The sequence below is a fragment of the Culex pipiens genome, chromosome 1, assembly GCF_016801865.2.
Source record: "Culex pipiens pallens isolate TS chromosome 1, TS_CPP_V2, whole genome shotgun sequence".
NCBI classification, from domain to species: domain Eukaryota; kingdom Metazoa; phylum Arthropoda; class Insecta; order Diptera; family Culicidae; genus Culex; species Culex pipiens.
Window position 1 is genome coordinate 74,841,853 of NC_068937.1, and position 13,177 is coordinate 74,855,029.

The window sequence follows — 13,177 nt, forward strand, 5'->3', positions numbered from 1 at the left end:
TGCAAAATGCTTCTGCACATAAACGGCGTGTGGCCCGCATATAAACTGTAAAAGCATAGCATACACATGGATACGAATTTGAACTAAGTTACCACATATAAAATATATGTGAGCGGCACTTGAACGGTAAATGCAATACTCACAGATTTGAAGATGAACTCACTTAAAACCTATATCAGTAAAGTTAATAGTTTTTATGACATTTTGCATTAGATTTTTAATAGTAATGCATTTTATTTTTACTTACTTATTCCTTATGATATTTTTCTATTTTAATTTTCTTTCAATTTTTATTAAGTACAATATTTTTATGATGCTGTTTTTTTTTTATTTAAACGAGTTTAAAGTGTTTTTTAATTGCATTTTGAATAATATACTTTTACACAATCTTTTACAAGCAATTACGGCCGATGACGGGAACCTTTTTTGGCAGAGCCGGGGTGATCTCGTTGAATTAGGCCGCCGAATCGCGTCCTCCACCTGGTCCGCTTGTCAAATCCATCAAACTTAAATCGCAGTCGTCAAACAGCAACCGCCCAAACATGCAAACCTCCGCCATGGACACTTTTCCAACTCCTCGAGGAAGGGTCTTGTGGGTTACGACGTAGCGCCAATCTCCGGTGAGGAGTTCCGGGAGGAGGTTGTGTCGTTCGTTGTTTTGAATGAGTGCGAAGAAGTTAAAACACCTGCTCCGAGGTTCTCGGTCCCGGCAACACTTTATCAGACCATCCAAACCCCTCCGAATTGCGTCACACTCCTCTCCGGAACGAATCCTGGACGTTTCCGATCGCAACTGACAAAGTTCCCGGCTCAACTTTTCGCCAGCTGAAATGACAGAAAGGTGAAGGGGGTTACAAATCTCTCTCCAGCGGCCGTGTCGAATCTTTGCATGCAACAAAGCACCTCAACCAAAACTCACCATTGGTACTGCCCAGCGAAAGTCCACTCAGGTCCGATAGTAGATCGTTGGACGCCGGTTTTGGCGCAGGCTATGACACACCGAGCGTTGAGGACAAGCTGGAAGCGTGCGAGTGGTCCGTAAGGGAGAACGTCGATGACCTTTGTTATCTACATAAGCAAAATCACAAATAAAACCTTCCAGCTCAAATCAAACTGCCCCAATCAACTCACCTCCCCAATCCTCACTCGCTCCGTATATTTTCGCACCTGCTGTCCCGATAACCTCCGTACTATCCACCTCCCCCGGATCCACCGAACCGCATTCCAACTGCCGCGACAAGACCACATTCTGGAGAACATTCTGGTTTCCGGGTTACCGAAATGATGCCGTCGGACCAAACGGACGCCGAACCATTCACTAGGCAACCAGTTTTTTAACTCGCTTGATTTTTAATAAAATTTCGGAACTGCAGCAAATTATTCTGTTTGCCAATTTTCGCCATCTTGTTTGACTAAAAGCATTTATGCACACATTCGAGCACGCGTACATAATTGTTGTGAACATTGCATATAAGTTTTATGTGTAAAAGCATACTGCAAAAATCTATGATATCTCGCACATACAGTTTATATGCAATGCTCACAAAGTGTATTGGCGAGCATAACGATGTTTATCAAGCATAAAGCAAGCATGGTTATAGGCAACACGCATATAAAATATATTGAGATTTTGTTTAATAAACATATTTATGTTGCCAAATGAGGTTCATCAAGCTGTGCTATAGATTTTATAAAGCAAATTTAAAGTTCGTTTATATGCATTTCGCATATAATCTCAATCATGATTTTATTTTCCGTGTAAGAAAATCACAAAGATTAATCTGATTTATTATCTGATTAAGATCAACTTCAGTTGTGTTGATTTCGACACCGTCCGAACCATAATCTTTTTTTGTTTGTCAACCATTTCGAAATCTTGGAAGACGATACAGGTGCTGTCCACATGTATCAGAAGTATATGGTTTTGTTTTTGAAATTGAATGTACCAGAATTGAAAAAAAAACATCAGTTATTCAGATGAAACTGGCTCACAATATAAAAATCGCTTTAATATGATCAATCTTTCAAATCAGATTTTGGGGTTTTTGCTGAATGGCACTATGTCGCTACCGCACATGGCAAAAGTTCTAGAACCCATGAGAATTATTTCATCTACTACAGCCAGCTCTACATTTGTTCTCGCTTCAAATAAAAGAAATAATTAAATTAAGTGGGAAGGAATGAAGAATTATAAAAAATAAAAACAATAGAAAAATGATTTTTGTTTTGCAAATAAATATTAAAAGTTCAAATTTTACTTAATATGGTTCAATGACACTGTGATCAGAAAAAACAGTGCATTCAAAATTACCCAATAGATTGTTCAAGGTATTGATTATCTCAAAATCGTATAAAATTATAAAAATAATTCATCTTACAGAACACCAGGTATTTATTGATCAGCACGACTGAGTGCTTCTAGCATATGCGGCGAGTGTAGCTAATTTAGGTAATCTCAAATACTCAAAACTTTAAAATTCGATATCTCTGGAACGAAACATATTCCTTTCTGCCGATAAGTGATTCTTATGTAAAATTGGACGGGGAATACGATGGTGAGGTCAAATTTTAAAAAATAAATAGGGCTGTTTTGAGATACGGCCATTTAAAGTTTTCAGTTGCGCAATACAGACAGAAAAAATATTTTAATCTAAATTTGGTCACGGAAATGGATTCTACGTCCGATTTCCTTCAAAATTGAGTCTAAGACCGACCCTCTAAGATGTGTGGTTCCTGAGTTATCGTCGTTTGAAGATAGAGGTTTCGCTCAAAAATCGCCAAAAAGTCGATTTTTTGGGAGGGTACAAAAATGGAGGGGGTGGTCCGATTTGGATGAAATTCGAGATTTTTCATGTTTTGATAGTCTCAACAGCTCTGCCAAATTTGAGCAGAATCGGAGATGGTAATTTTCAAATGCTGTTCCGCTTCAGATGGAATGACCCACCTGCTTTGCTACGCGCGGTGGGAGACTCGGGGGCAAACTCGAGAGCAAATTTGGTGGGAATCAAATTGGGTACCGTAAACTGGGGTCAATCAAGACACATGGGGCGAATTGGAACAGCAGTTTTAACCATGTTGGAGCACAGTATTTTGATTTTTGAGCATGAGCATGAGAGACCACCCATGGCTGTCCTTCTCCGTTGCTGAACAGGACCGTAATATCCTATCAGCACAAGCGATCATACGCTTCAACGATCTAGTGATGTTTCCCTTATCAACAGCATGCATGAATGCGCTGAAAAGATAAAACATCAAGATCATCAAAACTAGAGCTGCTGTAGATAGGTAACAGTCGTTGGCCACCAACGGCGCCTGCCATGTCAGTTTGTAGATCTCGGGGGGATTGGGACTAGAGATCCTAAATAGGGAGACTGGACGAAGTGAATTTGACGTACCCAAACAGACGCGAGTTTGACGTATCCAAACGAGCATTTGCCTTTACGCCCAGCAAAACTTATCAGTGTTGCCAAGCTCAAAACATACGTTGCCAGATCGATTTAGCAAGCTTAGACCAGTCTCCCTATTTAGGGTCTCTAATTGGGACGGGAATGTTAATTAGCACAGGCTGCTAAGGGTGGGTTCTATACGATATTCACACCCCCGCGTGTGCCGGAAAACTACTTCTACTTGGGATTTTGTTAGTAGGGAAGGGTAATGGTCAGGATTCATCATAAAAGATGATGATGTGACCCAAATAATCGATAAGTTTTGTTTAATGGGTTGATGTATTATTCCCAAGGCAAGCGATGCTGCTGTTGAGACTATTCCCGTTTATTTGTGATTTATTTACGTTTAGATGGATTTTCTTAGACAGCCGGCTGTGGAAAGATAAAACCACAAAGAATGTATTTAACAGGTAAAATATTAAACCCTACGTAAAGTGTTTAATTCGAGTGGATCATAGACGATTTCAACTTTTGAATAACTATAAGATTAGCGACCGATAACTGATGAGTTACGAAGCTACAAGAAGGGCTTAACAACCGCGTAGGAGAAATACTCGTTATCGTGCTCTCCGAGCTTTAATGCTGAGAGTTATTTTTTCATGCGTTTTACGGAAAACGTCTCTTCAAATTTAAAATGTATGCCTCGCAAGCGTATAGCGAACCTACAAAACGCATACTGTCAAATCGTAGAAATAATACAAGGAAAAACGGCTATATCGTTTATCAAACACGGTGACGAACGCGCAACACAAAACTGACCCGACGCGGTGCTAATCGGACTAAATTTCATTAAAATAAAATCGATCTCACGCTACCCGTTTGTTCTTATATTAGCAGTAAGCTTGCCCTGAAAACAAATATCAAATCAAATCAAATTATTCGCTCTACAGCATTGCCTTGGCGTTTTGTTGAGGCAATTGCGAACCTCTTTTTACACCTTAGCTTCCATCCACCCCGGGATTCGAACTGACGACCTTTGGATTGTTAGTCCAACTGCCTACCAGCGACTCCACCGAGGCAGGACCCAGGGAGACGACTCCTACACCTGGACTGAGCTAACGACCTAACCTTTTTAGCAAGGGTCCTGATTGCTCAAAATCAACCACTCCATTCGCGAGCACAAATAGCAGGCGACGCGATACTGCCCTGATGAATTCCTACCGTTTGTCACTTTCAAACCATTTGCTCCCGAACACTCTCTATTCTACTCTCCTTCTCTCTCTGATCGGCTCAGTCTCCGAACGGCTCAGGCAGGCCGAACGTCACCGATCACTCTGAACTGAACACATTTTTTCTCTGATGCGCTGCGTTATACTCATTGATTTGGGTTGCCTAAAATCAATGTTATCAATTAAATTGTGCATTTATTTTGATTTCATAACATTATAGATACCATTCAAAGAAACTTCCACCAAGAAAAAATCAAATTGATGGCAAACTGAGGGCATGAAGACAAAAAGGCTGCCGCGCTGGCATTTTGTGAGAATGGCTCTTTGTTGAGCATGGTAGTGTGTGAGTGTCGTCAAGCGACGGAGTAGGCAAATATGTTCACGATGTATTTGTTCGCTGAGTGAACAGTTCAGGCCACTCGCTAGCTGCTTGCGAGTATCATTCGCTCATGAATGCTAGCGGGTTGGAATAGGCGACGAATGGATAGGCGATGAGTGAGTGGTTTCTGTTCATTGAATCGAAAATCAGGACCCTTGCTTTTTAGGATAGTCCGGGGCCAACATTTACTTCCCGTCCGACGGAAGGCGTGATCAGACAAATCTCGTCTCGAAAAATGCCACCGGGACCGTCTGGGATCGAACCCAGGCCGACTGGGTGAGATGCAATCACGCTTACCCCTACACACCGGTCCCGGCTACAAATATATCATTAGTAATTTACATACTCTTTCAATCATTCATTCACTCAGCCAATCACACAAAAAACTAATAAATTTAAATTACTGTTTTAAAGACTTGAAATGTTCAGTGTCGAGATTTGCTTAAAGTTACGTTACAGCAAAAAGAAAAAAAAAACAAATACACAAACACACATACATACACCCGCACACGCTCAACCTTCATTCATCCCTTCCTCATCACGTTATTTAATCAGACAGAAAAACACCAAAGTTGTATTGTTAATCCGTTTCCGGCCAACCGCGGTGGACCTTCCTGAAATAATTGGAACCGTCAAAAATCCACCAAAGCTGGAGCAAAGTATTTTGATTTTTCTGGTTAAAACAGACTCAGGCCAACAAAATGTGTACATCCATTTCCAAATTTAAAAGCTTTAAGTGCGCTAAAAACTGCTGTCCCTATTCAGACTGTAGTCCCAATTCATCCCAGAATACGGTAGCAAATTGTTTAACTTTCGACATTTTCGAGAAATTAAATTCTTTGAAATTTTCAATAGGATTAAAAAGTTTAATAAACTTTTAGCATTTCTAGGTATGAATCAACACATAATTTTTGATTTTGAAGGTAAACGAGAGCAAAAAATTATAAAAAACTTATACTTGACTCGTATCGGAAGAGTAGCTTTAGAGCATCGCGATTCAGAGAGAGGTCGTTAGTCTGGTGTTTGATGTTGAAGCGAACAGTTTAGTTTTATGTGGTGGGTGGTGAGATCATAGAACAAAACGAAAGTTCGCTCCCAAGTGCGCTCAAATGAAAATATAAAGCTTGAGTTACGACAGTAGCAGGCTTGGCCGAATGGTTACGCTGTCCGCTTTGTAAGCGGATGATCATGGGTACGATTCCATCGGATGGGGAGGTAAAGTGTCGATCCTGGCCTTAGTTGTTGTTAGGCCGTTAAGTCATTCCAGGTATGGGAGTAGTCTCCCTGCTAAGACAAACATCACCAAGCCTACTCCGGTGGAATCGCTGGCGGCGGTTGGAGGCACAATCCATCCTCGTTCTGGTGGGCATGCTAGTGATATTGAATATGAAAATAAATTGCAAAAATATAGATAATCAATTGTATTTGTTTCACTCAGATCATGGTATTAGTTTCATTTATTTGTGCACCAATTGTATGCTTCGACAAACATATGATGCCACGGAGATGTGTGATATTTAAATGAGTTTGAGATATATGGCCATTGCCACATTTTTGTGCAGCGTTCAGGATGGGGCATGATTGCCAAATGTCTTCCATCTGGGGAACATAAACCAGCAACTCCTTCTATGCTACCGTTAGGGTTCATTGGATACGCAACGGTCGGTTCATTGTTATCGTCGACGTATTGCATAGCTATGCATTTTTTCCGTTTTAAACTTTCAAAAACTTGTTTGTTTTTAAATGAAAATTGCCCTTCACCATGAGCAATCCAACATCCCAATATACTGTTCGATAGCTTGCGTAGCATAAAAGAATTGCTTTCAGAAATCTTGAGTGTACTCCATCGACACTCAAACCGCTCTGAAACGTTTTGTATAAGAACAACATCTGGCACATCGATCGAATTATCAAGGTCATCTTCAGTTGAAATCCACCCAAGTAGCGCCATCAGTTGGCATCCATTGCAAACACCGAGGGAGAATGTATCCGCTCTAGATTTGAATGCTCGGAATTGCGATTTCAAAACCTGACTATGTAATATGCACGCAGCCCAGCCTTTGGCAGATCCTAGGGTGTCCGCATAACTGAATCCTCCTGGAATGCAATAAAAAATACATGTTTGAATGAAGTTTGACTGTCATCCACGCAATTTGAATTGTAAGGGGTAGGCGTGACTGAATGTTTACGCTGTTCGCTTTGTAAGCGAAAGGTTCTGGGTTCGTAAGCGAAAGGTTCTGGGTTCTGCTCCTATCGAGAAATTATGGAAAGAAGGAATTCTGAACACTTGAATATGAACGAAAAATTCATTAGCTCGCGGCGGGGTTCGATCCCCCATCCTGTGGGTCAGCAGACAAAAATGCTAACCACCAAACCACCGAGGCTTAGTTGACTATAAGGATTAAGAATGCTATAAGAATCCAAGAAACTTGATTGGAATCTGTGAACTTAAGAACAGGATAAATACATTGAATGCCAAGTTGAATTCAAGAACCTACTCGTTAGGCGAATATTGAACTTTTAACACAACCAGAATTCGCAATTTTCAGTGTAAGAACGGGCTGTGACCACCATGTTCCCGATGAACACGCACTTCGCTTACACCTACATCTCACCCTTGCTCTGAGTCAGTACGAGCAAAACGCTAAAACACGCATTGAGTGTTCCTGCCAGGCATGCACACCTACTTTTCCGGTTACGCATTTTAACTCAGCCGGGGGTGGTACATTGTGTTGGGTTTGATGTAAGTATAAGCGGCTAACCATAGTGTCCCTTTTAACATTTATTTAAGCGAAAAATGTATTATTAATAGTTTGAATTCAAAATCTAACTTTTATTTACTGGGTATTGTTTTCTCCTTGAATCTTCCCTATTGTTGAGTCGTGTTTATTGTTTATCTGTTGCTATTTCTTTTGTCGCGGTGTTTTGTTACAATATTTTGGTCCTAAGCATTTTATTAAAGTTTTTCAAAAGTACAATACTAATATTTGTGTTAATCCTTTAATCATTTCATAAGTTGAGTAAGGCTTAATCCATAAAGTACGTCATGCTAAAATCAGCCAAAATTTACAATAAAATCAAAACCAAATTGTGGATAGTAAACAGAAGAATCAGTGAATAAGTTTGAATCAGTTGAGCAAAATAAAAACAAAAGATAGATGGTAGATAAAAATGGAAAGAATAGAAACCCCGTTCTGTGATGTTTCAGGTACATCCACAGCAGTTGACTCAACATACTGCGAATCAAAACAATACCGTCTACAATCACAAATTATTTCCCTTTCCCACATTGTTGCGCCCCTTTCTTTCAGCCGTCTCGACTCTGACCCGCGGTGGTCAAAGGTTTACGAGCCGTTTCCACAGGCCACCAGCTAGGTTACACTTTGTCATCATGATGACTAAACCAAGCCAACGTGGAGGTAAGAAAATAGGACACTTGCAAGGAACCAGAGCTGTACTGTTCTGATCAAGATCATACAAATGATCTAACAGGATGTAGTTAGTTGCGCTCCTTCCAGGATGTTCCTTACCTGGATGTCAACCGAAGAGCACGCAACAACCCTTTTCCCTTTTGTACATGTAGGACCTCCTACATTTGAAATCACTGAATAGCGATAATAGCTACAATAAATGAATAAATGAAAGTTGCTGGTATTTAAAATTGAGGTGAAAAGTAATCGATTGTGATTGGACACTCAATAATATTTTAACTGAATGAATGTACATGAAAGAGAAAATCTGAATAAATATAAATTAAAAAAAAGAGCACGCAACAAGGTCAGCAGTGTTGCGATCCTCACGCGCTCGTGAGCGCTCATTTTTCGCTCATTCGTGAGGAGGAGCGCTGTGCGAGCTAGCTCACGTTTGTCCACGCTCACGTTTGCTCCGATTTTGTCAGCTCGCGTTTGCCCCACGCTCGCGCTCATTTTTCGCTCACGGAGCGCTCACTTTGGAAGTATCGCGAATCGAATCGTTTTTCGTTTTTGAGAAAGTTGTTGTTTTTCAATCCTAGTTAGATTTTTTTGCGCAGCATGTCAGTTGAAACATCACTTAGGAATAGCTTATTTTCATTAACTATGTTTTTGAATACTAAATTGGATTCACAAAGGTCAAATCATGTTGGAGACCTACAGTCAAAGTTGAAAATATAAATATTTTCGAATGAATCGGCCTTACCTTAATAATAGTTAAGGTAAGCAGAGACAATTGCTGGGGGAAGGGTATGAACGCGTAAACAAAAAGGACTGAAAACCTTAGAAAATCTTTCAAAACAATGAATTTGTTTGCGCACATACTAGCGTCAGATTCCCGGTGCCGTGCAAAATCGTATCTCTCTTGTAAATCAGAACTCGCGGGTTAAACAGAAAACATTTATTCTCAAAGTCGTTAAGTTATATTTCGCGGTCAGTAATTGGACGGACTAAAAGTGGACTGTAAACACTTAATCTTAGCTAAACTGCGTCTGAAATGGTCTGAACTGGTCAGTAGTACGGTTCGCAGAGCATTGCCCAACCGCTAGTCGGTTCCTGCTGGCCAAAGCTACTTAATTTGAACTCTGAACTCCAGGCACTCACTGGATGTTCTGTTGTTGTTGTATGTGTTATGCTGTCTGTTTTTGTGTTGCTGTACTAGAGCATAATCTGTACTGGCTCACAAAATCTGTTCTGACCTGATCTGGGCGCGATCAGAATTAATTCAAGAAGATTTATGCTGTGGTAAGTTCGATTCAATGTTATGTGCTTGGTTGATTAAAATATAACATTAAACTGTTTTATGTACCTAAACAGTTTGTTGACTACCTTTCCAGCATTCGACCATTAAAAAAAGTCATTCCGTTTAATAAATCGTTCAGTGCTTGGAAATGGCTGATCAGTTTTTATAAAGTATCTTTCTGTTTCTCATTCTAGAAAATAGGGTAAATTGATGAAACAGTTTTTTTTTACAAAAATAAATCTCTAAGCTGCTAGTGTTTGAAATAAACCATTTGAATGAAATAATATAAATTGCCATTGTTTTGTTTTACCACATAAAGGGTGGCTACTCTTCCCCCAAGTAAATTATATTTAACACGTCCGCTACCAAGCCTCTGAAAATATTCAATTACAGATTCAATAAGTGATTTTTTGAATATGGACATTCTCCATAATGTTCCGAATATGAGGGATGATTATAACTTTTATAAAGCTTACTGCTGGGTTTTTTTAAAGGTCCAATAAAACATTTTTTTTGCTTTTTTTGATGTTTTTAAAACGGCCTTGAGTCAAAACTCCGGATTCTTAAAACTTAAATTAAACATAATTTGTCAATTAATTAATTTTTTTGTACATATCAGTGCATCATTTCACGTCAATGAATTTTTATATTAAGAAAGAGTTAGCTCTTTGTTAGCTCACTCAAGGGTGAATCATTCTACCCCTTGGCTAATTCTAAATTTAAAAAAGGACCTATATTTCGGTTCGCCGACTATATCCATTCATTGCTTACTTTTGTTTGTTTGACCACTTTCTTGTTTGTTATTGCTGCCAACTACAACTACCTACTTTTGCTCACCAACTCACGTGAGCGCAAAACGCTCCGGTGAGCGTGAGCGAGCACGAGCTACCTGGTAAAAACTCACGCTCCAGCCCAGTTAACTTAGAGAGCCTGGATCTTATTAGAGAACGGACATCTCAAACCAAAAGTACCAATCGAAGCACGAGAACTGTCAAACGGAGGTACCAATCGAGCATAAGACAAAGGATTTTGCTCGATTGGTACCTCCGTTTGACAGTTGTCGTGCTTCGATTGGTACTTTTGGTTTGAGATGTCCGTTCTCTAATAAGATCCAGGCTCTCTAAGTTAACTCAATCCGAATTCTGAAACGGAATCTGATTAGAATCGGATACAAATTCCGTTTCAAACGCAACAACCGGTTCCGTGTTCGAACCGGTTGTTGCGTTTGAAACGGAATTTGTGTACGATTCTAATTAGATTCCGTTTCAGAATTCGGATTGATTTGACTGGGAGCTGGAGCGAGCACTCCTTCCGTGAGCGCTCGCTCATTCGCAACCCTGAAGGTCAGTGCCATTGTATGCTCTTAGGTATCAATCCTTGGCCTGCCACAAGACCAGAATTCACCACAAAAAGCTTGGTGAACAGAATTGGAAAGCTTTCGAAATGAATCTAAAAACATACGAAAAATTAAGGACTATAAATAACTTTGACTAGAGAGCCTGGATCTTATTAGAGAACGGACATCTCAAACCAAAAGTACCAATCGAAGCACGAGAACTGTCAAACGGAGGTACCAATCGAGCATAAGACAAAGGATTTTGCTCGATTGGTTTTTTTTGAAAGTTGCCAAGTGGTGATGATTGGTTCCTACTCTTCATCTGTGATCCACGGAGCAATTCTTGGAGGTCCTGGTCAATAACAGAGTAGCAACTACGGGTAGACACCAATTCAAAATGCTCAAAAATTCAATGTTAAACATTCAATGTTATTTTAAAAAATCTTTCCATAAAGAAGCGACTTTGCTCTTGTTGCGCAACCCTACATTAATTCAAACTGCTAGCTTTTTTCTAAAGAGTATGCATTACACTGAAACCCCGATGGCTCGACACCAATTTTTGTCAAACGATCGGGGCCACTTTTTAGTTTGACTCCCTCATCCCACAGAGCTCACACTGACTACCACACGTTTGACTTGATAGTAAATGTGAGTCCCGTGTGCTATTTCGAAGGTTATTGTGAAACTTTTTTTCCTTCAGTAGATTTACTCGATTCTTTAAGCACCCGCAAACTCTAATCCTTACATTGAATTAATCAGCTGTTGAAAGGTAGTCCACATCTCAGCTTAGGATAGTAACTTCATACAAGTAACGCTTAAACAACTAAATAAATTAAATTAAATTAAAAGAAATTAAATGTGAGTCCCGTGTAATAATTAAAAAAAAAGAACGTGGAAATTCCGAGGATTCCGAATAAATGTCAAAATTGAGCCAGAAAAGTGCCGTCTTGTAGGCTTACATGGTAAAAGTTAACGGTGTTGAAAGATTTTTTTAGAAAATTTGTATAATTCGACGGTAACATTTCAAAAGGCATCATGTACATTTTGACACTTTCTGGTTTATTGCATATTCTAAAAGTACTCCTAATAAGCTACCTCTCCACCAAAAATGAGCAAAAGTTACTTCAGTAAAGTCTGTTTTATCATGATTTTAAATAAAGTAACATAAATAAAATCTCTGCCATCAGCAGTCCCTGTTAATATAGCCCTGCAACCCGTCAAACAAAAGACTACATAAACCTCGTGACGAAATAAAGCATCATGAACAAAGCGCCATGTACATTCGGCGAAGAAAAACGAATCATTACAAAGCGCTCCCTCCAATGCCAGCAGGGTGATATAGACGTTGGTGATTTCAAGAGGAGTTATGTTTGTTTTTCTCAAATAAAACGACGGAAATAATGTTTTATTGAATTTGGATGATCAAGTATCGATGAAAGCAACGTTTTTCATCGTTTGTTATTATTAGAACATCTTATTTTGCTTTTATATTAAAATGGGAATTGAAATGCGTTTTTCTCAAAACGCATGGTTTGTACATGATGCTTTTTGAAATGTTGGCGTCGAACTATGAGAAAAACTGCGATTGGCAAAAAAGGAGTGCTTCAGAAAACAAAAAAAAAAAAACTTCAAAACCCCCACGAAGTGCCAGCAGTTTTAAGATGATTACATAATATCGTGCTTTCCATTTCATTAGGGCACAAAACTTTTGTAAACAACACAGAAAAAAATTGTGTAAAGGAGAATGGGCAAATTTGTATGGGAGCTGGTCCAAGAATGTACACGAACGGGACCAACTTTTTTCGAAAGATCTCGCCGAGACATGAAAAAAAGTCTTCTGGACCAACTCTCTAAACCCCGGGGTTCAAAAGTTACATGCTGTTGAAGTTTGAGTATTTTGGGTTAAAATGTACAAAAAAATCGTATTTTTGCTATTTCTAAAATCATTTATAAAATCTCTGTTTCATTATGGATTTCGATTTTCTTGACTTCATTCGACGCGTATCAGCAAAAACTATAAATTCTGATACGTCTTAGCATGATTGAAACATGATTTATCTTGTTTTTAACCGTTTGAACCGTTTGTGCAAGAGGCATCCCATAGAAACAAGTCGAAACTTCAAGGTTTTGAAAC

At 39.3% G+C, this 13,177-nt stretch overlaps 2 protein-coding genes across 3 annotated transcripts in view; both read right to left on the reverse strand.

The window, feature by feature from the left end:
• Positions 1–258: 258 nt before the first annotated feature.
• On the reverse strand, positions 259–2,938 carry LOC120428166 (uncharacterized). Its single transcript, XM_039593148.2, has 3 exons — positions 1,132–2,938; positions 920–1,068; positions 259–825 (listed from the first exon to the last, which is right to left on the reverse strand). The coding sequence occupies exons 1-3, from the start codon at positions 1,258–1,260 to the stop codon at positions 750–752; spliced, it is 354 nt and encodes a 117-aa protein (XP_039449082.1). The 5' UTR covers positions 1,261–2,938; the 3' UTR covers positions 259–749.
• A 3,462-nt stretch (positions 2,939–6,400) lies between these two features.
• LOC120428165 (phosphoribosylformylglycinamidine synthase) overlaps positions 6,401–13,177 on the reverse strand; it is a 114,839-nt gene continuing 108,062 nt past the window's right edge. For both annotated transcript variants that reach the window (XM_039593146.2, XM_039593145.2), the window contains one exon: positions 6,401–7,091. In XM_039593146.2, the coding sequence (XP_039449080.1) occupies positions 6,448–7,091 (644 nt within the window). In that variant the 3' untranslated portion in view covers positions 6,401–6,447. The remainder of the gene's footprint in view (positions 7,092–13,177) is intronic.

Coding starts and splice junctions, on each gene's coding strand:
- LOC120428166 (XM_039593148.2), bottom strand. CDS start 1,260: ATGTTCTCCAGAATGTGGTCTTGTCGCGGCAGTTGGAATGCGGTTCGG. Junction 1,069..1,131: donor AGCGAGTGAGGATTGGGGAG/GTGAGTTGATTG, acceptor TTGCTTATGTAG/ATAACAAAGGTCATCGACGT. Junction 826..919: donor TTCGCTGGGCAGTACCAATG/GTGAGTTTTGGT, acceptor CTGTCATTTCAG/CTGGCGAAAAGTTGAGCCGG.